This window comes from Pleuronectes platessa, chromosome 8 (genome assembly GCF_947347685.1).
Source record: "Pleuronectes platessa chromosome 8, fPlePla1.1, whole genome shotgun sequence".
Classification (NCBI taxonomy): domain Eukaryota; kingdom Metazoa; phylum Chordata; class Actinopteri; order Pleuronectiformes; family Pleuronectidae; genus Pleuronectes; species Pleuronectes platessa.
The window spans coordinates 9,140,938-9,168,143 of NC_070633.1; the positions used below are offsets into that span (position 1 = coordinate 9,140,938).

The 27,206-nt window shown below is 39.8% G+C and overlaps 1 protein-coding gene across 1 annotated transcript in view; it reads left to right on the top strand.

Annotated features, from left to right (window-relative positions):
* The first annotated feature begins 9,891 nt into the window (after positions 1-9,891).
* The window catches only part of LOC128445994 (gamma-aminobutyric acid receptor subunit alpha-2), a 31,540-nt gene continuing 14,225 nt past the window's right edge, over positions 9,892-27,206 (top strand). The window contains exons 1-6 of the mRNA XM_053428931.1: positions 9,892-9,962; positions 12,866-12,981; positions 19,515-19,582; positions 22,342-22,562; positions 24,213-24,295; positions 25,169-25,312. Coding sequence (XP_053284906.1) covers positions 9,892-9,962; positions 12,866-12,981; positions 19,515-19,582; positions 22,342-22,562; positions 24,213-24,295; positions 25,169-25,312 — 703 coding nt within the window. The remainder of the gene's footprint in view (positions 9,963-12,865; positions 12,982-19,514; positions 19,583-22,341; positions 22,563-24,212; positions 24,296-25,168; positions 25,313-27,206) is intronic.

Below are 27,206 nucleotides of genomic sequence, written 5' to 3' on the forward strand. Positions count from 1 at the left end.
TGCTGAAGCATCACAGACTTCAGCTAACCACGAGAAGATAACCAAATAACGACACGGTGAAGCCCTGTGTGGACATGGGGAAGCTGTTTGGTGAAAGAGTAACAGTACATGAGTGTCTGACTGATCTGGAGGGAAGACTAACACTCACTGTCGCTGCTGATTCTGCTCGTTGAACATGTAGTACAGAGGGTGTTACACTAAGGTCAATGTTTGTGGTTAATTCCAACTTTTGAAGATTCTGCATGAATATGGGGGGTGGAGCTTCTGAAGGAGCAGTGGAGGGAGGGGTGTGTCTGTTTTCAAACATCAACATGTTGTAAATAACGCCATTTCCATTTGAATCTGGATGTCGAGGCCTCTGGACATTTGGATGACACCCCAGGAGCAGAATGGAGGCAGTTTATGATTTTTTTTCCTGTTGTTTATTCTAAGTTTGAAGATTCATTCCCCAGTTTCTTCAATTGTAATGGATTTGGCTGCAACACTGTTTACCCTGAGACTCCAAAAGGGTTCTGTGGACTCAAGCACTTTACCCACCCCTCCATGAGTAGAAAATGTGGGCATTTTCATTTGTAGTAGAACTTTCCCTTTAAGCACATGCAAGCTGTTGACTATAACAAGCACAACAGTGTAGGAAAGACTGAGTGTTGGATGATAATTAGCATCTTCCTTCGGCACTGTGTAACATTGTTAAGAAAAGTGTTGTTTATTGTTACATCAAACAGCCCATTTCACATGACACGTAGTAATTAGACGCATTGTTACCTCCACCAAGGAGGTTATGTTTTCACCCCTGCATTCGTTTGTTTGTTTGGTTGTTTGTTTGTAATCAGGATTCCACAAAAACTACTGAGCAGATTTCAATGAAACTTGGTGGAAGGATGTGGGTCATCGAAGAAACCATTACATTTTGGATCCAGATCAGAGGGAGGATCCAGGAATGTTTTTTCACTTTATTCAACTTTGTGAAACAGTGAGATTTTGATAATGAGTATTTGGAGGTATTTGCTCTACTGAGTGCCATTCTTGTTTAAATAAATCTATTGGTTAGTGCATCTGTACAGTTGACATGAGAGATAGCGTCATATCAGACAGACGTATAGTCAGATATAGAGGGCTAACGTGTGCGGATGTTGACCGGACATACTGTAAATGTATCGTTAGCATGAAAGACACCACCTCAAGAGCATATAAGGTATAATGGAATCTGAAATACGTCTTTGCTGTATGTAGACCTGGTCAACAACCTATTACTCAGCATCCAAGAGAATCAACACTGATCCCAAAACAATGTTGCATACGTATCAATCAATGTGTTTGGATGAAGGACATAACTCAATTCAGATCTAAAAAATGTCACTGCAACAGTTTATAACCAGAGCAGAAGACAAAGAAGAAGCTATGAGAGCCCCTCCTCCCTCCTCTCCCTCCTCTCCCTCACCCCTCTCCTTCCCTCTGTTCATGCTCAGAAAACAGCAGCTGGTCCCGCAGCCTGCCAGGTTTCTGTCACAGCTCATCACATGCAAAGCTGGTGACCACCGTTGGTTTCCTGCCAATAAAAAATGACAAATAAAAATAACTTTTATGTTTCTTTTGACGAGTGGTAGTATCTAGCGTTAAGGAGCGAACAGTAGAACACTTACTGTGGACCCGACAGACAGTTCCATCATTCCCTCCACTCTTTGATACAGGTCATTACAGAGAAACTGACCGTTGTTTTATATCAACAAAGGATTGAATGACTTCCTTTATCGTGAAGGCAGCAACTGTATGTTATTATGCGATTATCAAATAATGACAACATAATTATGGATATTTTATTCCATTTATGCCAACAGATCCCTACTAAATCTTAGATAGTGACCTTGAATTCACCTGTTTACAGCAAAGATGAGCGTGTCCCAGTCAAAAATGATAAAACACTTGCACCTTAATGCACCTTTCAGCTTTTGGAATTTTCTGTTAATATGAAATGTGAGTCATACAATACTGTCTCCACAGTATGAGACAGCAACAAAACAAAGTGAAATGAGTTTATAGGAGCTGACAAACATAATGAGATGCACATGCAGCTGGTGTCTCTTCCTGCTCAGGTAGAAACTAAAGCAGTGGAAACTATACTGTCTCATTGATTTACTTTTATACTGTTAAATACAGAACAATAAAAAATCTGTGTTACAGTTGAGAGGGATTTGGTTGTTTACGTGCAGAAATGAGTAAATAAGTAAAATAAACTGACACTAGTATAACTATAGAACCTTTATTTTATACATAATAATTAGAGTAAAGACACATTTTACATGAGATTTGAACAAAAACTTTCATCTCAAACCAGAGAGCTTGCGGTCATTAAAATGTTTTATGATGACAAAAGAACTACAAGCACAAATTTAGACCTTCAAGATGCTAAACTAACACAAGAAAACACAAGAAAATATCAAAAACATCTAAAAGGAAAGAAGTAGAAAATCAATCCTCACAGAAATCAGTGTAAAAAGTTGAAAAAGTAGGAAACACAAACATTTACAGGACTTCAACACCATGTCACATCAGAGGTTTCATCACTGTTCTTTTATAGGGAAATAATCTTTTCCCCTTTCTCACAAAAAACAGAACATCAACACCGAGAACTGACTGATTAGTGAGCAGAGAACATTAAAACGTGTCTAATTCTGCACCATCTAGTGGCTGTTTGAACTAAAGCAGCAACAGACACTGTAATGCAATGTACCAATAAACTTTAAAGCTGCCTATGTCTATCTGCTACTGCCAGAACCCCTCATCATAAAAATGATCTAAATGCTGTATAAATCCTGAAGGTTAAACATCTTCGTCTTTATCCGATGCAGGTTAGATTGTTTTGTTAAATAAACCGAGAAAGGGTCAAAGGATCATTAGTACAAAAGATAAGTTTCAAAGAGAAAAACACTAAATTCCTCTATATCAATCTGCCTATAGTCAGATTAACATCTGTGGAGCATATCTAAATATACTGGAATAAGCAAAATAAGATCAATTTAACTTGCATTTAACTTTGGGCTGTTAATACTGTTAGATTAAATACAAATTTGATACCATTTTTATACACTTGGAAATGTCCTCTTACAATTCCAGGCCTGTTTACATTTTCTTTTGTACCATAAAACTTTCTTCCTTAAATTAACAATAAATGACAATTTGTAAACTGCAGGGTTTCTACCTACAGGAAGTCAATATTTTGTTGTGCATAACCATGTTGGAAAAATGAGAGATGTAGTGGCCACTCATGTTTTTATACAAGCCATACAGGAGGTATATTACAGACACACATATACTGTTCAAAAGGTATTTGTGCCAAACAGTATTTCTTTATCAGCTTTGTAGCGTTTAAGTGACACAAAATAAAAACCCCACATAGAGATCTAAAAACATCCTCTGCTGAGTTTCTCTGCTGCTCTGTGAGACAGAGATGTTTTCAGCATGTGACAGCGTGCTATGGAAACCAGGTGTGAGAGCCCACGGTTTAGCTCGCTGCTGTTTGTACACACGGGCTCAGCAGTTAAATTTAGCCGTGGATAAAAAAGGAATTATTGTAGACACTCGGCAGCTGAAGATGGCAGATGCAATATGACTGCCAAAACGCTGGCTTTAGTTTCCTTGGTAACCTGAGGGAAATTAGCCACGGCGAGGGCAGAAAACTCCTGCTACATAGAAAGCCTCGGCTAGGTCATCAGAGTGACCTTTTAATTTTGATAAGCTACGTGTGTGTCATCTATTGAATTATATAAGGCACAGAAAATAGGAGGCAGGGATTTGTCTGTAGTGTTTTGTGAACGTGAGCTCAGCTGGCAGCCGATAACGTGAACCCTGCGTGAACTTTTGTTTGTCTCCATCCGTGGTGCTCTGGGCTCAGGGCTGCGGTGTTCTGCACTGAAACACACCCTGATCCTTGGAACCATCTGTAAGCATCAGCAGGAATATATGTGGGACGTTTAATCATCTTATTTAAATTCTCATGTCACATATCATGTGTCTAAATTCTGCTGGTTTCATAACTGAAATCAGAATAAGTTCGGAAGACAAATGTCTTTTAAAGTAAAGGAATTGATTTATATATATATATATATATATATATATATATATATATAGTATTATAATTATGTATTTTTATTATCATATTATATTTATTTGTATTTCATTTTCTTTAACAAAATACTTCTTTATATGTGTGTCGTTGTACTGAAATGAAAACACACTGTCTCTGTAGCTTCTCCATAGACTGACACTTCATCATTATTCTTAAAGATTCCTTAATGCATCATAGATTTTGAACAGTTAATACCATGTTCTATTTTTGTCTCTGGCTGAGTATGATATCTTCCTCCAGCTCTGCATTTTTCTCAACTGTCCCGCATGAACATCAACATTTCCATTTGTCACCTCTTACATATTGATTTACATGCCTTTCCCCCGAGCGGACATCTTGGCATTTTGTCAACTGCAGGTGTAACTAATAACATTAGCGACGGCTGCATTCCATTTAGTCGTTCCAGCGTAATGATGTGTCAGCTGCTGGGATTGTGGGTTTGACAAACAGTTTCTGAGGGTGACCTATCTCTTTAAGAGTGTCAGAGCCCCTCGATGGGCTCCTCATCTTTCTTCTCTCACAACATCTTTCTTCTGCCATGCATGACTTGTTGCCGAGGTAACAGGCCTGAGAATGGGTTCCAGCTCTGCCTGGGGAATCAGCTCGTGCTGACACACAACTGACAACAGCACGTTGTGCGACTGGCTCAGGTATATTCCCCCCCCAAAATGTCAGCACAGTCGCAGACCACCTGGTGCCACTATATAACATGAGAATCCAATCAAACACACAAGGATATTGTGTGTGTGTGTGTGTGTGTGGTGTGTGTGTGTGTGTGTGTGTGTGTGTGTGTGTGTGTGTGTGTGTGTGTGTGTGTAGCTTTAACGTCAAATCTGGTGATGGAAACGTCTATGTCCGTCTGTGTGGATGAGCGATGTCTGGAACATTACCGTGTCTCTCCAGCAGAGGACGTAACGTGTGTGCATGTGTACATTTGTGTGAGCGTGTGCGTGCATGTGAGTCATATCACCCCACATGGCTATTAAGCAGTTTATTCTGTTCTACAACAAATACACAGACAGCCCTTATGAGGTGTTGACTCTATTTAGATGCACCGATTCATTTTGGATCGTCTCGATGCAGCAGCTCGCTTCTCCTTCACCAGCTTTTTTGATTGAGCTGCTCCCCCACTTACTGAGTGCACATCAGTCACCCGCTGCCTGTCTGAATCTGCATTTGAATTGCTCCCTTGGTATTCTCACTGTTTACAGGTAATTTGCTGTTGGAAAATAGGGGCTGTAAAAAAAAAAAGGGTTAATGGACATGTCTAGGTTACCAGCAAAAGGACAGATGGGAGTTATCAGACCCCCATTAGTCATACTTAAAATGAATAACACTGCATATTTGGATGGCACTATTTGTATTAATGTGTGCCATCAGGAGAAATGTGTGCTGTAAAACTATCTATTAAATTAATCCGGGACTGTTCTAAGATATCTCCCTTCGTCACATCATATTTTAACAGTTTTCCTTGAAACCATGCTGACCACGAAGAGGTGAAATAATGATCTTTTTTAATAAAATATTCACATCCACCTTTCACCCTGAAATTATTTGCTCACCATCCTCTGCATGGAGCTGATCAATATGCATTGTCACTCAAAGTGTCCAACCGAGACAGACGCAGGCCTGGCGGTACTATGATGCAACATCTTGCAATAAACAATGTGCTGTAAGACTGTGTAACCCATAGGCTAGCCGCGCGAGTAAAATCTAAGTTCAGAGGAAAAATAGAAACACATGCAAAACCATGACAACACAGTTTAACAAAATGAGAGATTTGTTCTTTTTCCCCTTTTGTCCTTGATGCTGTTGCCTTTCCCTGGCGTGTGTGTCCTACCTGCCTTCTTTGCTTGACGTGATGATGGGCCCAAGGCTCACCATATTGAGATGACCTGCGTCATCGATCACCTGTCACAGCTATGGATTAGAGCTGAGATTAATGGGACAGCCCTCTAATCAGAAGCATAGCAGAGGAAGGCAGTGACTGCTTGATAATGGTCCGACCCCTGGGGTCCAGTGAGGTCTGTTTTGATCTGTGTGTGTGTGGTTTGGAGGGCGCGGGGGAGGGGGTGGGGGTTCAGACTAAAGACTATAGTTAATTGGAGATGGCTGGGTCAGTGGTTTGGGTTAAGGTTAGAGGAAGTCTCCAGGAAATGAATAAAAGCCTCTGAAGTCATGGAGACATAATTCTCTCTCTCTCTCTCTCTCTCTCTCTCTCTCTCTCTCTCTCTCTCTCTCTCTCTCTCTCTCTCTCTCTCTCTCTCTCTCTCTCTCTTTGTGTGTGGTGTTCTGTTTTATCCTCTCTCTTCAACCTGTCACTGTATCTGCCACAGTTACCAGATACATAGACTTTTATTTCTATAGAGTGTGGCAAATCCAAATCCAATACATTTGAAGTGACTGGTGACTCCTTCCTTACAAAATAAAAAAAATGAAATGCCTCCATATTACCCCTGTGATGTCATCCAACTTTCCATAAGCCCAGATATTCTAATTTGACTCGGAACGGTGTCATTTACATCAAGTTTTTACCGTAAAGGTCCTTGAGCCACCGTCAGGTTCACACGCACGCACACAGCACACAAGCTCACGCCTCTATGCCCCCCCCCAATGGGCATGTGACGACATCAGAAATACTCAGCAGTAACTGCAGTTATGCAGCGATGCCAAGGGAAATAGCAATGCTACCGTGCATACCCTTGGGCGAAAGCTTGTGTGCAATGTGTGCGCACGAGTGCACACAAATGTATTTTTTTCTGTTGTTATTTTACAGTTGTGATCACCATTTACTTTTATTTTATTGGATTTGGCTGCAACACTGTTTACCCCTGAAACTCACTGGGTGAACTATCCCTTTAACTTAACCTGCACTTAATTTTATATTCTTTTTCAGTCAATAAGCTACAAGGAATTCTAACAAATTACCAAAAGAAATTACATGGTTTGTCATCTTAGTCAAATAGTCAACTCCATCTTCTGACTAACATTAAACAATTGAAACAAAGTACAGTCACATGACACTTTCCCTACAAAAATGTATATTAAAGTTAAGAATTAATGTAAGTAAAACACCAGAGACTGACCTTTGTTATTAAATGACTACATGGTGAAATTTAGGCATTAATGTAACGACTAAACAAAAAGACTTAATTAAGTCTTAATCTCACATGTATGTTCTGTCAGTAGCATGTACACTAGCTTGTAATATTACATGTGAAACAATGGATCATAGGAGAGAGTGACAGGGGGATCTGTAGTTGGATGTTTAATGAAGCTACATTCATGTATCCAGTAAAGATGTGGTGCTGAAAGAACAGCTCCTAAAGAGGTCCATAGAGCATGTGGCGCAATTCAAGAACAATGTCATGGAAACAGTTAGATTTTCATTTTCATTAGTGAGTTTCTGGTTTAAAGGTGATTTGGCGAGATAATCCTGCACGGTGTCAACGCTGAATCTACACAGGCTGACTGTTTCTGCCACAGTTCAAACTGTAGTCCTAGCAACAACAAAGTATCAAGAGGGCCATTTGTTCTCTCTGTCTCTCCCCCCCCCCCCCCCCCCCCCTCACACAAACACACACATGCAACAAAGACAAACACCTTTTCTTTAATCCAGTTGATGGTCGGACCTGCATGTTGATTTTGTGATTCAGCCCATCAAGTTGATATCAAGACTTTTCCTCACATTTGTTTCACAGCAGCTGAACAGTTAACCTTCAAAAATATGAATCAGTCAGTCAGTTTTACATCTAAGACTGTTTTGATGAGCTCCTTCTATTATTATTTGATTGTTTGAGGATTTCCCATCACAGAAAATGTAAATGTCCAAAAATGAATACAAGGCAAATAAATCAAGGTTCTGGTGAGTCTCAATACATATATCAAAGTACATCACTCAAAACATATCCCTGTGTTGAAAAGTGGGTGATTCATAGAACTGCTTTTAATCTGTTAAGGTAAATATGGGATTGGTATAAAAGTAAATCATTTTTGGTGGGCAAAACACTGCATCAGAAGGGTGTAACCTATTAGCTTGCAGGCATCGCAACACAAATTCACACTTGCAAGAGTGAATGAACATGCTGATTTGGTTTCCAGGCTACTAGCCACAAAAAGGAAGCAGTATAAAACATAAAAAAAAGAAGCACTCGTCCACATGCATTGCATCTACTGCTGCAACACAATGTCACTATGGAGCGAGGCCAGTTTCACATGCAGGGACAGGGGTTCTCAGGGGTCCCAGAAGTTGCCCATATTAAGTAACAGACTGAGAGAGTCCATGACTATTTTTGTCCTGAAATGAATGATCTCATCTAACCTAAACTCTTGTCGAATGGGGGTCTGGGGTCTATGTGGCCTAGTAACAGGGTCAATGAGGACCATCGCTGTAAAGACAAGAAAGACAATACATAAATACAGATCATATAGCATTTTTACCTCAAGTTCAGCCAACCACAACTCACTGGTTTACTTTTCTGAAACCTTATAATGTAGCATGCATGTTGCATTTTTTGACTGTGGGGGATCTTCTTGTGGCTCATGCCAGATGTTTTGGACAGTGTGCATTTGTTTCTTCATTTCTTGGAGCAAGCTATATCTCAGAAATCATGCATCTAAAATTTGGGGATAGGTTGGCATGTCCCCGTCTGTAAAAGACACCCAAATGTAGCATACTCAATATGCTCCATTTCCAAACTTGCCATTTCCATCAGGACAATTCAATGACAGAGTTGTGTCTGTTTCTGCATAACCAACGTGCCACTGAGTTATTGACCGAGACTTGACACAACATCCATGAGCATCATCGCATTCCAAGATCTGAGCTGGGGGAGGAGGAGGAGGAGGAGGGAGGCTCAGTGGAAACCAAACTACCTCTAGGACCCAGTGTCTCTCCTCCTCCTCAGCCTTAGTAGTTTTTTGTGTGGAGATGAGGGAGACTGAGATGTGCTCCTTGCTTATCACGATTCACATCGAGCTTCTACACTAAGCTGAGGAGGATGCCGAGCAGGGCAATCTGAAGCCAGGATCCTCTCCCAACATACTGCTTGTTTTTTTTTTTTTTATTATTTTATTTTTAATTTTTTAGTTGATATTTCATTCCATTTTTTTGTTATATATTCCTCATATGAAATTTGAGGACACAATGAAAGCCAATGCATTCCGGGTGCATTCCTGCTGCTGGCTGGGACTATGATTTGTCAGCAGCTTTGTTCTCATGACAGACCTGCGCTCGTTCACTCTCACTTACACACCGGGAGCGAGCGCTGAATTCTCCTTAACTTTCCTGCATCTTCGACGACCCCCCGCTGCAGCAGGTACTTTGTGCACCTGAGGTGAGTCTGCTCTCCCCCACGGCCACAGACACAAAGGATGAAACCCTGTAAGGCTTATTACGTGAGGGGATGCAGGGGGAGCGTGGTGTGAGCAGCCCCTGCACGTTCTTAGTGTGTGGTATTATTGGCTATTTTCTGCATTTTATCGTGTAAATCGCGGCTTGAAACGATTGCACTGACTTGATCCAATATTAATGTTGAGCGAGTGGAGGCGTGGGACGTGTCAGTGAATACTAATTACTGTCAGTGGCTGTCACCGCTGCTGCTGGTGCTGCTGCTGCTGCTGCTGCTTCTTCTCACCCCCTCCTCATGTGCGCTAAAGGGAATCCCCCAGAAATAAGTGATGGTTCTACGGATCGCGCAGTTCACATCTGAAGCCCGTTTCACTGATGCTCGTCTGTCCTGTTGTGTGTAGGTGTGTGAGCAGCCATGTGGAGCAGAGGCAGCGCGTCTCTACTTGTCTTCAGCCTGCTGGTGCTCACTGCTCTGTGGACGACCAGGTGAGTGTGGGGGCCTCACACTCTCTGTCTCACGGGGGTGGGGGGGGGGGGGGGGGGGGGGGGGGGGGGGGGGACCCAGGTCATACTGATTGTGATATTGATAAGAAATGCGGCCTTTTCGTGGTGAACACAGCTACTAATAATTTTGTAAAAAGCATCATTAGAATTCTGTTTGTTCATTATTTTTAAACTAAGGCAAGCTATTCACTAATGAATTACACATGATATGTCAGGTTATCACATCATGTGTCTTTTGAATTCATCAGAATGAACTCCTCACACTGGATCAACGGTAAACATAATAATAATAATGATAATAATAATAGCCTTATAATAATTATCTGTATTAACAAGTTACAAGGTAAAATTAAAAAAAATAAACAGCTGAGAAAAGAGTACCCTGAAAATAAAATAAAACAAAACACTGTAAAATGATTATAGTAAAGTCCGAACTAGGAGAAAGCACACCCACAAAAATGTGTCTTTAAGAGAGTTTTAAAAAAACGGATAAGAGGTCGGCCAGGTGGATCTCCTCAGGGAGATGGTTTAGCAGCCCTGACAGTGGAGGCCCGCTCACCTTCGGTCCTCAGTCTGGACTGTGGAATGGTGAGTGGGGCCGTCGCTGAGGACCTCAGGTTACCATCAGGCACTTATGGTGTCAAAAGATCTGAAATGTTCCTGGTTGCCAGTCCAGAATGGGCTTTAAAAGTCAGCAATAAAATCTTAAAATCAATTCCAAAATTTATGGGAAGCCAATGAAGAGAAGCTAAAATTAGAGCAATATGTGCTCTTAAGTGAGACGTCTGGAAGCTTTTTTGAATGACACACAGGAGAGTGCATGCCTCCAACAGTCTAACCCTAACCCAGTCTCCCTATGAAACCACATTTAAATCACTAGATCTGGATTTTTTTCATGGATCTGCACCAAATGCATGCACAAATATATATTTCAGTCACTAAACATGCCCTGTTTTTTTTTCATCAAGGTCCATGAATAATTCCCTTAAAACTTATCTCACAATGTTCGAGGAAGTAAAAAAATTCCTGGATCCACCCCATGATCCAGATCTGCAACAAAAATGTTCAGTTTTCTTCTTTTAATGAGTTTCTTCTTCTTCTTTTCTTCCCTTATTTATTCACCATTCTCGAATCTGACCAATACCCTCTCTGGCACAGATACAAACAAAGACGACCCATGTAAGAATCATTGGGGATAATTTAAATGAGGTCATTTATTCACTGTTGAGGCCTAATGATCAAGTGAAGTACACAAGGCCTACAGAGACTTTCTGAGGGACTGCCAGATGGCAATTATACTGTCTATAGTACTATAGGTCTTTTCACAGTATGTCACAGCAAGAAAAGCACAAGTGAAAATGACAAGATAGGTTTTGCTCGTTTTTAGTTTCAAATTAGTCAAATTGTATTTCCTATAGTGCCATGTTCACTCATCCTCTTCTTAATGCTCCTTCTCTCTCTCTCTCATACACATAGACAGCACACTCGCCTGTCATACTCAGACAGGCCAACCAAATCCCACTGCATTAATGGGCCAGAGGATGGTCAAAAAATCCCTTAAGTTTTTACCACTGCTGTCATTTTCCCAGTCACTGCTCAGCCCCACCAAACAAAACCTTGTTCATCAAAACGACGCAAAGCCTCAGAGCTGTTGAATATTTATTATTACATCTTTTAATCTGGAGCAAAGTATAGGCTACTAAAAATTCAAATCTTTGCTGTGGAGCTGGACCTTTTTGAAGTTTAGCAATGCATGTGAAGAATGGGAGAAAAACAGCAAAGCCTCCCCCTGGGATTTTTCCTGCAGTAATTTAAGGCTGGAGTCTGTGTCCTGCTAACAAGTAGACTAACACCATCCAAGATACAAACATACAAACAGCATATGTTACTGCATATGATACGACTTTGATTTTTTTTTCAGATGTAAATAAAAGTCAGCAGTTCAGGCTTTGCAGCTATTTTGCCCCTGGTTGGTTTTGTCTTTTCAAGTGGGAATGACTGCTTTTAGAAATGTTTGATATTTATAACTCAAACACAGAGGAGACACTAAAGTAAAATATATAATATATATATAATAATTCATCAATATATGTAACATATGTGCTTAACTACATTAATAAGGAAATCTGACTAACGAGCTAGTTAGCTTCGTGCTGCTAGTTAGCAGTCTAATGTTAACATAATCACTACCTGAAATGTATATCTATAGGTTTATGGATGATCATCAGCCTGAACATATATATATATATATATATATATATATATATATATATATATAATATCGACCACTCATACTGACTATTGTGATTTTAGATCTGACTGTTGCTTTTCAAGAAAGCACATTTAAAAATATGAGATCAAATATTCTTAGCCTAGCAGCATCAGTAAGTCGGCTCCATTAACCCAATACATAAAACAGAAAATACTCTGATTTGTAAAATGATTAATATGTAATATTCTCTTTTCCTGCTTCAAGTCACATATGCCCATAACCTGATGCTGTCACATCAGGGCTGTTGACGGAGGTGATTTCGTCTTTGAGAATGTTTATCTTTACTGTAGTACCTTATCTGAATTTATTTACCATGAATCTCTAGCACTGATTAAATTAGCATATTCTGTTGTTTTTTGGCTCTGAGATCAGATGGCACACAAATGTTCTGCCTTGAACTGGGTCATCCGTGTGTAACAATGTGCATGTATGTGTGTGTCTGTGTGGGAATGTATGGAGCCTCTGTCAGATGATAACCTCTTTTCTCTCCATAAATCAAAAGCCTCTGAGGGGAACAGCTATGCATCCAAAGACATTTCAAATGTTATCATAGGTTTGTTTGTGGAAGTTGGCCTCAGCTGGTCATGCTGTCGTGTGTCTGTGTGCCGACTAGATCAGTGAATGCCGACGCCGCATCTGATGCCTTCAAAACCAACATCACCCTGTTCACACGCATCCTGGACAGCCTGCTGGATGGATACGACAACCGTCTACGGCCTGGTCTTGGGGGTAAGGAACTGATGTGCTATAACTGGATCTAGAGTCTTATTATTCAAAATCTGTTAAATTCATACAGTCTAATTTTCGGTTATGAAACATCCAGTCTCTGAAAGGCTCATTTGGAGTGAGAGCATTTCATTTAACATCAGCTTTTGTTGTCTCGATAACCTTTGGCAGCAATCCCCTCGAGAATAAACTGACAAACACACTCTGTGCACAAAACATTTAGGTTATATAACCCTGACTCCACTTCCTGGAAAGTAACAGCAACCAAAGTGGCCACATTTAACCCTGCACATGGGTTTTATTCTTACAAGACTTTTTGCAGAAAATATCCATGGAATTTTTCTGTTATCTAATGAAAAACTATGTTTACGTGCAACGAAAGCAAATTTGACAGAGTATAATGTTTTAGTGATGTCTAGTTGTGCTCGATGTATGTAAAGCTAGTTAAGCTCTAAGGAAGATTCATAATATTTTAAATAATATTCTGGTCTGCCAGATATTACTATCACATTTTTATAATAACTGTAATTAGGAGATAGAAATTACAATATTGGGATTAAATCCTGGAGAAGTGGAAACTTCTGGTGCACAGATCATTTTTCCCTTTTTGTCATCACTGGCACAATTGTGTGTGTGGATTCAGTGATAATTCTCCAAGTCACTTCTACTTTCTGATTGGTGGAAACATATTCCAATATATCTGCGGCTTTATGTCTCAGAGCATTTCATCTCCTACTTGGAACAAAATGAATCAAAACATCCTTTGTGTCTTATTCTTATCATGAAATAATATATATTGAGTATTCATTCAAAGGGTATGATAGCTTTATGGAAGTTGTCCGACTGCAATGTCAGTAAATTCACATTTTGGAATGGTTTGTATGTGCCATTTTTTGTTGTTGTATGAAGAGCATATATTCTACGATATTTACATAATGTTGATTATTATATTTAGAAGTTTTGTTATCAACATCCAGTAAAAGGTGAATTTCAGAGCTTCTGAGCCCTTTCATACATTATAAGCTGCATAAGCATAATAGGCTTTGATAGATCTCGATCATAACTCTCGCCACAGGACAGCCTTTCGTTAGTTGTGGAGAATTGTGTCTTCTTATGTGGCCTCTTCTGGTGCCACTCGCTCCATCCTCACCTCTGCCATCATCAGCCATGTTTGGCATCTCATTTCCAGCTGGCCCCTCATCCCAAAGCTGAGCCCCTCCCTCAGGATGTGGTGCCATTTGAAATTCAAATTCCTGGGGCCATCAGCCCAGCCCAGGAGCTGCCATATGGGGAACAGGCCTCCTTTAGCTTGGCAATGCTCCGTCTGTACAACTGGACCAACAGTAATGTTGCTGCTAGCACATTTCCTGTGGAGGAAAAGCTCCAATCTAGAGCCTATTATGAGAGCAAAGCATCAGTTGATATACTTAGAAACATTTTTCATCTAGTGTTGTTAAATACACCAAAATTATTACTTAATGCATCTCTAGAAAATATAAACAGTTAGTATGTTTCCTGGTGTTTCTTGTATTGATTTTTTAGAGTGAAAAAAATGACATGACCTAACCATTCTTCAGCAAAAGACAGATCTGAAGACATAAGTGAGATCAGACATCTTAAATAAAACATTTAAATAAAACATTCAAACATAAATCAGCAGTTTTCTCCAAAGTGTCTTAAAGTACCGAGAGCACATATATTTTTATCAGACTGGGCCCCAGTGGGAGCGAGACCATCACTCACTGGGTAGTGGTAGTAACGCACTTTACCCATTAATGTACACGGGGATGACGCCACACAGAGCAGAATTCAGTCAGAGAAGGGAAAGTGAAATGACATCAGATGGAATTTACATTACATCTGTATGTCTCATCTGTGGCAATAACATGTCAACCCCTCCGTGGACTTGGGTTTATAACACATTTATAATGGCTGAGAAAAGAGCATCATCACAGCTGCACGTGTGTTCACTCATACATACTATATACATATTCAGGGGTAGTTTTCATGGTTCAAGTAACATGGCATAAAAAAGGAGGCTGAATCCCAATGAAGTACAGCAGGATATGTATTGTACTCTCTGTGTCAACCATCTCTATTTTACACTTTAAAATTAAAAAGTTTGAAGATCAGGATGTGGACAAAAAAAATTGACACACGTGTAATATAATGCAATTAATACTTAATAACTAGACAACAAAAATCTCCCTAAACAATAGCACCAAAAGACACTGATTCAATTCAAATGAAAGTGAATCAGTGCTTAAAGACGGCACAATCAATATCACGTCTGTTATTGGATTATTATTAGACTGTACATACAGTTGAAAGGAAATATCTATTGTCACGGCTGAATGTTGTTATTGTCGAACGCTTTATTGTATTAAACAAGAGATGTGAGTTTTACAGCCACTGAAAATCCAATGATGGAGATGGAAAAGATGAAAGTAGGGCAGAGGTTTTCAAGACGAACCCACATGTCCCCTTGGGGCTACTAGAGGGTTTCAGGGGAGAGGGAAAAAAACAACTGTAATCGTTTCAACAATGAATGAATAACTGTTTGGGTTTAGGCTGCAGATTTCTCTTGAATTTATTTATAGCGTAATACAATATATCCACACAGCTATTTGATGGCAAATAGACCTATTTCTTTCAGAGGCAGAAATGGCCTTTAGAGAGCCTGTAATGTAACTACCATGTATTTGATCATGTGTTTGGGTGTCTGAGGCCATACCGAGCTCTTTTAAAATTAACCAATTGGTGTCTGTCGCTTTCACTGAAATCAAGCCAGGCCGCTGAGTGAATGCAGAAAGCATAGTTGCTCTCACATCATTATTAGTGTGACCGTGAGGCAGCTCACTTCTGTTCATATTCACACTTGCTGCTACTAATTAGTTTTTTACCCCCCAAAATTGCCACCTACTGTATCTACGACTTCAGGTCAGCTTTAAAACTGTCCACACCATCTGCTTTTTATTGGAAATCGCATCTTTCAATTTGTCTTTGGCCTCGGAAATCGTTTTTGTTGTTCCACATGGTCACAGCTCCAACTGAAAGTGACAACACCTAAATACAAACTCACAAACACAAGAAATCTTCTTACGTGCCTTGCTTTGGTCTGACAGATTTTCTGAGCCCTGGTGAAAGAGACTATCTTGAATAAATAGATATTGTTTGAAATGTGTGGGTGACACTGTAAGGTCGTCTGGTTTGATTCTGTTGATTCTGTAAGTGAGGATCTCACTGCCCATGTGACTACAGCATAACAGAGACCCCATACACTTAGAACATTGTTAAATATTGGCTGATAATCAAAATCTCTATTCAGCAAACGTAAAGGATTCTCACCTCCAGAAAAACGCTGTTGAGCAGCATATCCACATATCAAATATCAATATTAAACATTGCACTAACAGTACAAGACAGCAGGTGTTAAAGAGAATTAAAAAGACAGGGATGAACTTTCTTTAATCACTTTTGTGGTGGGGTAATCATCAGTAGGTACTTTAAGTTCCACAGATGCTGTAATTGAACATATGATAGTTTGATCAAGGCAGCCAGATCAGGCTCGGCTGATAAAGATACCACGTCTCCGAGGTGATGTCCCTCGCCCTCCCTGACTCATCCACTTCTCCATCGGGGGGGGGGGGGGGGGGGGGGGCTCTGCTGATGCTCTTTGTCTCTGTCCAAACCGGCAGCGGAGAAGCTGACATTTGGATGGGTGCACAGTGGGATGCACAGTCCCCTAAAACAGGCAGGTTACGTCTGACCAATTAAACGTGCTCCAGCGGTCCCATCTGTACCGAATGATTCAGATTACACGAGAAGCACATGTTTGTGACTGCTCCTGCTGAACAAATGAACTTTAAGTTTTGTCCTTGATCCTATAAATAAGGGTCCAAACGTCCCCCGGCGCCAAATGCACTCCGGATGTTTTTAAATAGTAAACGTGTATTTTCCCAGAGGGTTGTGCTTTCCCAGGGTCGCTACTGCTAGGATGCATCATTTGCACAAATGTGGTTCGTTTTGCTTGTAAATTTGCTCCACTCATGCAATGCAAACTGGACTGTAGCTGTCATGTGGTGGTGGATTATTTTTTATTTTTATGTGGAGTGTTCTGATACAGGTTGGGGATTTATTGTGGGTGAAATAACAAAAATAATCACCTGTCAAATTGATTGAGTAGCTGTGTATTGGTCAGTCAACCTTTGTCGGGCATTTCATATTTCAAATGACAACAAGCATGCAAACCAATTTGCAGAAGCAAGGCAGAGGCAGGGGAGGAGAATTTCTTTTAAGGCTGTTCAAGAGAATTCCACCCACTACATACCTCATATCATACCTCATATCATTCTCCATCCTGTGTTAATGTGAGGAATTTGGAGCGTCTTGTTAAAACAAATAACACAATAGTTTTAGCACATCAGAACCACAGGACTATCAGGACTTTCAAAAGAGTGTGCAAAAAACTCTACTCCAAAGAAAGAACCATGGACTTTTGTGGAGGAGGAAATGTCTGATGACTATTCATTGTAGTACGTCAGACACCAAAATAACTTATTTTTCCTGTCTGCATATATAATTCTCCCTCTTCATAATGCATGATGGTATTTAGCTCGAGGCTACTGACCGCTCATTGTACACTGCATTGTGAAATCGTTTGATTTTCTCCAGATACTCGGACGGCACAACAAAATGTCCTATACAATGGACTATATAGTGAATTATTTCCTTCAAAGTCATTGAGAAATTCCGTGTTGAAAGGTACATTATGCCTACCATGGTAAAAAGACACCATGTCTTTCTAGAAGAAGAACAGGTTTAGTATGAGTTTAATGGGTTGCTGTTGTATGTGTGGCTGCATGAAGAAGCTCTCTCTTTAAATAAGTCAAACTAATGTGAAAGCCTGATCATTGCATCCATACAAAGGCCTGGTTAGCATAAATAAAGGCACCCCGCCATATATCATGCTAAATGAATTGCACCAATCCCCCAGCAAGCTGTCACTTCCTCTGGATTTTCATTACCTTATGAATAAGAAAGCCTTTCCGTAATACGTCTTGTTAGAGGAACGTGGATGGCCGAACGCCTCGCCATGCATGCGAGCACTTTATTTAGGAGTAATGATCTCTTCAGATCATATGTAAGACACTGTTTGACACTGTAGTACAGAGTGTAGAGTAAAACGTGAAAGCTTTCTGAATTGACCGAGCATGAGAGATCGAGCTTCAGTAATTATTGAAAGAGACCGAGTGTAGAGAAAGCAAATGGACCTGATGCCTGTTTCATGAACATTATCACTTGACTAGGAAGCATATGAGGTTTTGCTCCTCCTATCCGTCTCATCGCTATGAGCATTTAGGACAAATTTCATACCCTCAAAATCCAAGCTCACATGTCACTGTGGCTCACTTTAGTTGGTCGTACAAGGGCTGCTCATGAGCTGGTTAACACAGTGATGTACAGGTAAGCTGAGTTTGTACACAGCTGATCTCCTTCTGATTGGTAAAGATACTTTGAAAATAAATTAAATTGATTTAAAAGGAAGATCCGCAACAGTTAAAGGTTCAGTATGTAGAATTTAGTGACATCTATTGGTAAAGTTGCATGTTGCAGCTGAACACCCCTCACCTCACCCTGCCCTTCCAAACACGAAAGAGAACTTGTGGTAGCCTTCAGTTGTCATAAAAACTCAAAAGATGTATAGTTTGTCCAGTCTGGGCTACTGTGAAGAAAAAAACATGGTGGCCTCCATAGAGAGGACCTGCTCCTGAAGGAAATATAAAGTATTTAAATATAAAGGGCCAATTCTAGGATAAAGAAAATAACAATCTGTACAATTTAGATGAACCACACTAATGAAATCATCACTAGAATGATTTTATATTCAATTTCTGCCCAAAAAATCCCTTTCCCCTAAATCTTACACACTGAACCTTTAAATGTATGTGACCTTATGAAAACATTGAATCTTTAAATATGCTAAACACTACAAAAAAACGCTGCGTTGACTGGTCTTGATATAAACATTGTTACGTCTCTATAAAAAAGCCCACGCCTCCATGAAACCACATTTAAATCTTAGATGTTTTGAGCAGGCAATGTACAAAATTGCACACACTCATCGATACCAACAGTCTGAATAAGTCTGAATCTTTTCATCAAGATTCGCACATAACTCTCTGAGAAATCAATAAAATATTAAATATAATAAAACACCCTTTCAATGTGAAAGAAATTAAAACAAACTCCTGGATCTGCTCTCTGATCAGTAACTGCTCTAAAAGTGAATGATTTCTTCCCTGAGCCATTCCACTTATTTCAACTAAGTTCTTGAAATTGTCGTTTTCATGAAAATACTATGTATTGTATATTTTATTCCATTGTTCTTAGGATGATTTATTACCCTATTAAAACACCTTAACTGTTCTCTCTTTGAAATAAAGAAAATAAAGCCCACAGCACAGAATTTTCTGTTTTTTATTCTTTGAGCAGCATTTTGACTAACATGTTACTAATTGTTGTCTCTTATCCAGACAGGGTGACTGAGGTGAAGACAAACATCTATGTCACCAGCTTTGGACCAGTTTCAGACACAGACATGGTGAGAGCAGCCATTCATTGTGTTTAATTATTCACCCATATCTGTGTTGTGTAAACATTCAGAGGACAACACCTCAGCCTGTTCATAGGCAATGGAAGAAAAGACACTTGTTAAGATTTATTTTCAGTTTCATCACAGATCCCCCCCCCCCCCCCCCCCCCCCCCCTTTATAATGTCATTATCTCTCTTTCTTTCTATCAGGCCAAATGCAAACACACACACACACACACACACACACACACACACACACACACACACACACACACACACACAATGCTGAAGTGGGACCAGTATTCCCCACTACAGCACGATGTCTATTCATCTGACAATTTTCATCTTATAAATTATTGAAAGTCCTCTTGTTATTCAAGTCCCTCCTTTGTTTATCCTGGGCCTTCCTGTTTATCATTCTGCAACATGCAGCCACCTTCGCATCATATTATCCACGTCACCTCCACAAGACCCATTTTCCAAGTGATTGATCTATTGATTTAACAGTTATGATGCAGTGGCCTCTGACAGATATGTAAAACTAGAAGGAACGCGATTGGACATAGATGCGGAACAGATCTCAGAGATGGACTTTAAATAGTTTAAATCCGAATATAAAAATGATCTCATCCAAATAGCAGATTTAGGTCACTGCCCACATTTGATTTTCACATTATGAACGAGATTGACTCGTCCACATAATTTCTCTGAAAACATCTCCGATGTCTTAAAATATATCTTAAAAACAAACAAACAGATGGATGGACGGACAAACAGCTGAGAGGAAATCATCATCTCCTTAAAGAGGTCATTGCTGAGTTAGCCACAGTCATTGGAGCTCACAGAAATACATCTAAATCGTGAGATCAGTGGGGTGTAATCTCAGTGAACGTATATATATATCTATTCATCAGTAAAATCCACATATGTTTTAGCAAAATAGTACACATGGCAAAATATATATTGATTTATTTGAGGTTCTGCTCTTGCCCAGATAGATGTCTCATAAAAATGAGCAACAGAATGAAATATTCTCCTGTGGACTGATGATTTATTCCGACACTGTAGAGCAATTCAAGGGATTGCTGAGGTGGACGCATAATAGGATTTATGAGATTTATAGGACGACCACTGACAGCCAGAGCTGGAAAATTAAGGAAAAAATAATTAGAGAAGAGGAAGAAAAGGTAGACCACATATTGGATTTAGCTTTACAAGCATTAACCAAACAAAGAGGCTGTAGGTATATTTAAATCAATCGGCCAAAAAGCTTGGCTTCAGTTTTAGATATAAGCACACACAAGGTGCGGTGTGTGTAGTGACCACGCAAAGATTTTTGGATCTGGATGAACCCATATGAATAACAACCATTTAAACCTAAATGTATATAAATCATTCTAATCATCATCAGTCATCATGTATGGAAGTCAAATGATCACAAATTATCAAATATAGCAAATAAGAAAATATTAATTAAAAAACATTGCGCAAATCATACAAAGAGAACCTAATTGTTACACCATTGCACTTCGAACAAGAAACACACAATTGTCATGCATATGTAGACTAGTCTTGAATATAAAAATACAAAAATATAATGTTAAATTAAAATGTATTAGTCCATTTCATAATATGTTTCAGAGTTAATAAACATGCCTCATTTACTCATTTATTCTTTGTCCAAGAATTTTCTTTCTTTCTTTTGTTCTGTCTTTCCTTTATTCCCGTTCTGTCTTTCTTTTACAGCTGGGCACTGTAGTTTGTGTATTTCTGACAGCAGGACGGTGTGTGTGAGATGAATCTAAATAAACTACCTACCATTTGTTTTTATCATGGTTTACAGACCCACTTCCAGCTTCAACTTTTTAAGCTTATTTAAGCGTCTGGTTAAGTGAACAATGAGGGAATATTACTGACCGTTAATGGCTTCATAGTGGAGTAGAAATGACAGATATTTGCTTTAAAATGTAGTGGAGTAAAAGGGAAAAGTAAATAAATGTACTTTACCGTATCTCACATATTACTATTGTGGATTTATCAATATCATATCAACAAAAGTAAAGACGGAGAAAACTAAGAATCAAGACCCAAATTGTGATAAAGCAGTTAGTGTAAGGTGGTTTGTTAGTGTCAGAGTGGCTATAGTCTTGGTTTCAGTGGACTGTTTCAACATCTCAGGGCTTTTCAACTGTCAAGAAAAGGAAAAAAAACTCTGGAGAATGTATCTCTCCCTCTCACTGATATTTTAGTGGGAATCACACACACACACACACACACACACACACACACACACACACACACACACACACACACACATACACACACACACACACACACACACACACATTTTCTCACGTACACACATGTCACACTGCAGTGCTTTCTGCCCTAAATCCTTTCTCGGGTGGTTTCTTTTTAACAACTCAGGATTGTAGGTCAGGGGGTTGTCTTGGCCTCAGAGCCAGATTAGGAAAACAGCGGCTCAGAGGGCTGCGTGGAACACAGGGAGCGCAGGTCTCACCTTGATGGAGCTTTGACAAATAGAGAAAGTCGTGCAGAGCCCTGGTTTTAAAGTAGCAGGTGAAGTCAGTCGTGAAGAGCTGCTGCTTGTAGACTCCCATGAAGCACAGTGCTGGAGAGAGTTGTTTTCCTTTCCATTTTTGAGAAGGAATAGAATCAGTCATACATGTGAAAGCTGTTTTAGAAGTAATAGAAGCAAAAAACGTTTAAGATGTAGAGTTTAACACGTTGATCTCCTCTCCCCATAGGAGTACACCATAGATGTTTTTTTCCGGCAAAGCTGGAAGGATGAGAGGTTGAAATTCAACGGGCCGATGAATATTTTGCCTCTCAACAACCTGATGGCGAGTAAGATCTGGACTCCAGACACCTTCTTCCATAATGGGAAGAAGTCTGTGGCTCATAACATGACCATGCCTAATAAACTGTTGAGGATCAAAGATGATGGAACACTGCTGTACACCATGAGGTAATTCACGCAGAGGCATGTCCTAAGTTGTATTTTTGTGTGGTAAAGACATTTTGAGAAAAACATTCATTTTAATTGACTGACACTACCCTCACGTCTGTACGTTAAATATGATTCGACAGCCGACGGAATAGCATTTTGAAATGGGAAAAATCATGGACACCTAGTGAAACATTTCCGATGAGTGCTGGATGAACACAATATCCGTTTAAGTTTAAAAAGAGAAGAAGATGAGCACACCTAAAAGCTCACGTTATACATCCAATACACAAACCACATTATAATATCTGTATCTATAATGTTAACTTTATCTATATAGCACCTTTCATAGCAACTACACTAGTAAATTGTCATTTAAAATTAAAGACAGCAATTGATATAATACAAAATATAAAATATAAATTAATACAACTTAATGCAAAAGTAATTTAGTAATAGCGAAAACAGTAAAAGCCATCCTGTAAAAATACATTTTGAAGCAGGATTTGCACCAATGCCATTAAATATTAAAAAAAATGCATGGACTAAACAAATTAGCTGTTGCTGGGGAACTTTTTCTAACTGTTTCCTCCAGTTTCCTGCCGTTGTGCTAAGCTAAGCTAGCCAGCTTCTGGCGGTAGCTACACATTAGCTGTGTCCCAATTCAGGGGTGACCTCGTTTGGTGTTTGCATTTGAAGACCGATTGCGTCCCAGCAGCACGACTAGGCGGGCTGTCCCATTTTGAAGGCTCCTTCAATTTGACGGCATTTCCCTGAAGCAAAATAGGCTCCAACAGGTTTATTCTTTTCAGGCCCGCCTATCCCAGGATTTATAGCACTTCCTTGACTTCCTCTTTAAAGAGATAATGGCGGCAACAAGCGATGAGATGCCTACATATTTAAATGTACATCTAACACGTCAAAAACCAAGGGGCATTAAAGCTTTCTCGTCATTTTGTAACTGCAGCTCTGTTGCTAGGTGACAACAGGGAGGAGACGGGAGAAACTGGTGACGCAAATCACGGAAACCCTCCGTAGACCACACTGTCTCATTTTGATTCGGCCTTTGCGGCCTACACAGCCCACGAAGGTCGCCTCCTTCGAGGGCCATGTAGACCACGTCCTCCAAAGGAAGCAGCCCCTGAATTGAATTGGGACACAGCTATTTTGTGCGTAGACACGAGAGTCGTATCAGTCTTCTCCGCTGACAATAAAGCTAATAACCCTGTTTCCCAGTAGGGTCATTGGGTTACGGTTATTTAAAAACATTATATGAGAGCCTTAGAGAAATACATCCAGGGAACACAGTGAATCCTGTTTATTCTGATGCATAGTGTGGTGTGTTCTTATGATGTATTCTAACTTGTGTGTTTTTGCATGTGGTCTTAACAGTACATACAATGCAGTTTTTTTATCACGTAGCTAACCCGCAGTCTCACACCACAGTCACACAGATCCACGTTGGACTCTTCAGTACCTTATTTACTTTGCTCCGCTGATTACAGTTGAGATGAATTATTTTCGTGTCAAGGCATTACAGATGGGAAGCGTCTTGAATAGTGCATGGGGGTTGTGAGTTTTCTTTTTTCTTTTTTAAACCATGCCTAATCTGTGCTGTTTACTTTTCATGCATTTGCAAAGTCTCCTTAATTTTCTGTGAATTGGATGCAGGTTAACTGTGCATGCAGAGTGCCCAATGCATCTGGAGGATTTCCCCATGGACTTTCATTCCTGTCCGCTAAAATTTGGCAGCTGTGAGTAACTCTGATGATGGTAGTGCCTGAGGGAACTTTTAAGTAAAATGCTATTTTCTATTTTTTTCTTTCCTTTTTCTCCTCACCGGGTTGGCATGAGAGCAGCAGCCTGAGAACCGAGTGAAGCTGGAATGCATGGCTCTGTTTTCTGGCAGTGGCCCGACAAGTTTGAACAAAATACGCATCAGCAGTTTAACAGATAAAGATTCAGAATGACTGAGAGATTAAAAACTGAGCAGAAATGTCACCGGTAAACATGAGAAAAATTGAAATTGGCTTTAATCACAGTTCCATTGCTATCTATGGCTTCTTTACATTTGTATGAATAATTCTTTGCTTTAAGCTGCTTTTAAGATATTGATTTTAAAACAACGAGTCAATTATAATTAGAGCCTCAGTATATGGTGGGTCATGTCTGAAATGCCTTGCCTTATCACATTCATTCAATATATTTATTTTCAATCTATTTATGTGGTGACCTACAGTATCTACATTAATCTCTTAAAGTCATATTGCAAACATAAAACTTGACATGATTGGCAGCGTATGTCAATAACTGAATATATTGCATTGTATCAAATTATCAGTTGTTTCCGTTACAAGCCTTGGAATTTCATGTTCAGTGTTTGCTCTGACTGATTGAAAAGGGCAAATGTCACAATGCATCGATTGCCTGTTGATGTTGAACATCTTCAGCCACTGAGTGTTTTTTTTCTCTCTCTCTACCCTATCTTCTTTTTATCTAGAAGCCCAGTAGCATGCACAATGTAGCAGGGGCTTTTCATTTGGATCAGTGAAATTATTTTTCCAAAAATCATCATCTGCCACAGATTTATCCCCTGTGGGTTCATCCTCTTCTCTCTTTTTTTCAAGATGCCTACACAATCTCAGAAGTGACGTACGCTTGGACGCTCAATGCCTCGGACTCTGTGGTGGTGGAAGGAGAGAGCTCGCGTCTCAACCAGTACGACCTGCTCGGGCAAACGGTCGGACAGGAAACGATCAAGTCGAGTACAGGTAAGCTTTCTGTTAAGGAGAAAGGAAAAGCTTGGATTTTTTAATTAATTTCTAAAGTATGACCAAAATAGTTTGAGTGCATAGATATAGTAGTTGATAGCTGGCACAAAGAGCAAAAGTGGGTATATGGGTGTTTTTTAAACTGGTTTCTGATTTTCACTGATTTTCGGAAGGTGCTGTTTGTGAGAATGCAAATGTCAAAGACAGATGCTGCAGACTTTCTCAGGAGATTCTCCTGCCAGCCCCCTTCTAAAATGTCTGGATAGCGTCAGGATGAGTTAAAAATACAGCAGGAGATCCTCAAGAAGATTTACCTTGAGCGAGTGGGCACACAAGCAACGTTTCTAACATGCTACATAACCAAAAACGAAAAAAACAATAATAATACAAATATCTCAGGATGAAAAACAAATGATATACATATGGAAGATGTGTGATATGAATTTGGAAGGTGTATCCCACTGCGTTGATCATATGAGTTCAGGTCTGACACTGACTTTATACAACCTGTTGCAACATGACCTGTGCAAATACACCAGTAATGGGGGAAATTGTTTGGTTTATTTTGTTGAATAAGGATCTAAAATATTTGTGCCTGTTCGGGTGGATGTTGAACTTTTTCACCTCCCACATGGTTCAGGAGGCGGCTGTAGCTTACCGTGAAACGCTTGATAAGTTTTGTCTTTGTGTTTCTCATTTGGCTGGAAACAATGCAGAGAAACGTTTGTTCTTGCTTCCAATGCATGACAGAGATTCAACAAAACGGGGATTCGGGATTCATGCATCTCAAATCCTCGACTTTGTTCTGTATTTTGCTAATCTGCATTTAGCATGGCCTGCAGACCCAAAAGCGACGTCACAGGTGAGCTGCTGCTGTGCTCAGATGCAATGCTTTTTCTCCGGATGGGTATTTAAAGGGATGTCAATAAAGACAGACGACAGATGCCGATGCATAACTAAACATAAGGGAGCGCATCTGTGTGTTGTGGCGGAGACACAAACAGAGGATCTCCAGGAGAAAAGAAAGGCGTCTGTGCTCCTCTGTGATTTAAGTGTCTTCTGCTGGTGCCCAAAGACACAGGAACGTCTCACAAAAGTGCAGCGATGCAAGAAATGACAAAGAAAATCTATGTGCTGAGCCCAGGAAGGGAATGGCTGTGTGTGCAGGGAAAATGGGGCATTTCACATTAGCAAGTGAATCCAACAGTGACAAGCTCATTAGTGGACAGGATAATTAACTTTGGTTATGTCTAAACATGGACTGGAAGCTAAAGGTGGGAGTGAAAAGGTTCTAAAACATACGTGGAAAGTGAACTTCAAAAAATCTTTCTTTCGAAGTTATTTTAACTGTTTGCGGGCTTGATTGGCTATTATCAAATCATAGTAAGAGCGATATATTTAAGCCTTTTCCATAAAAACAGCAAAAGCAGAAACAGATTAAACAGTATTTTCTTTCCACCTCATATGGAAGATGCAGCTTATTCAACCAACCTATAATTCTGTCTTGAGATAAACTGTTTTTAAGAGTGGTTTATTATTCCAGCTGTCTTTGTGACATCTGGCAAATTTTCAAGCAAGTTTTAATGCTTGATAAGTTGAATTCCTAGATGTTCCAAGATAATGTGTCAGAATTAAGAGTGACTATAACAGTGACAGTGGCTGTGTCCTACTCGTTGTTACCAATGCCAAGGAGGTTATGTTTTCACCCCTGTCAGTTTGTATCTTGATTTGGTTTGGTTTGGTTGGATGTATTTTTGGTTGGTTTGTATGTTTGTAAGCAGGATTAAACTGAACAGATTTCCACAAATCTTGGTGGAATGATGTGTCAGGTGTCGTGGTCAGCCGCTAAAAACCAAAGGCCTGCTTTTGTCTACTTAGATTAGATTAGATTAGA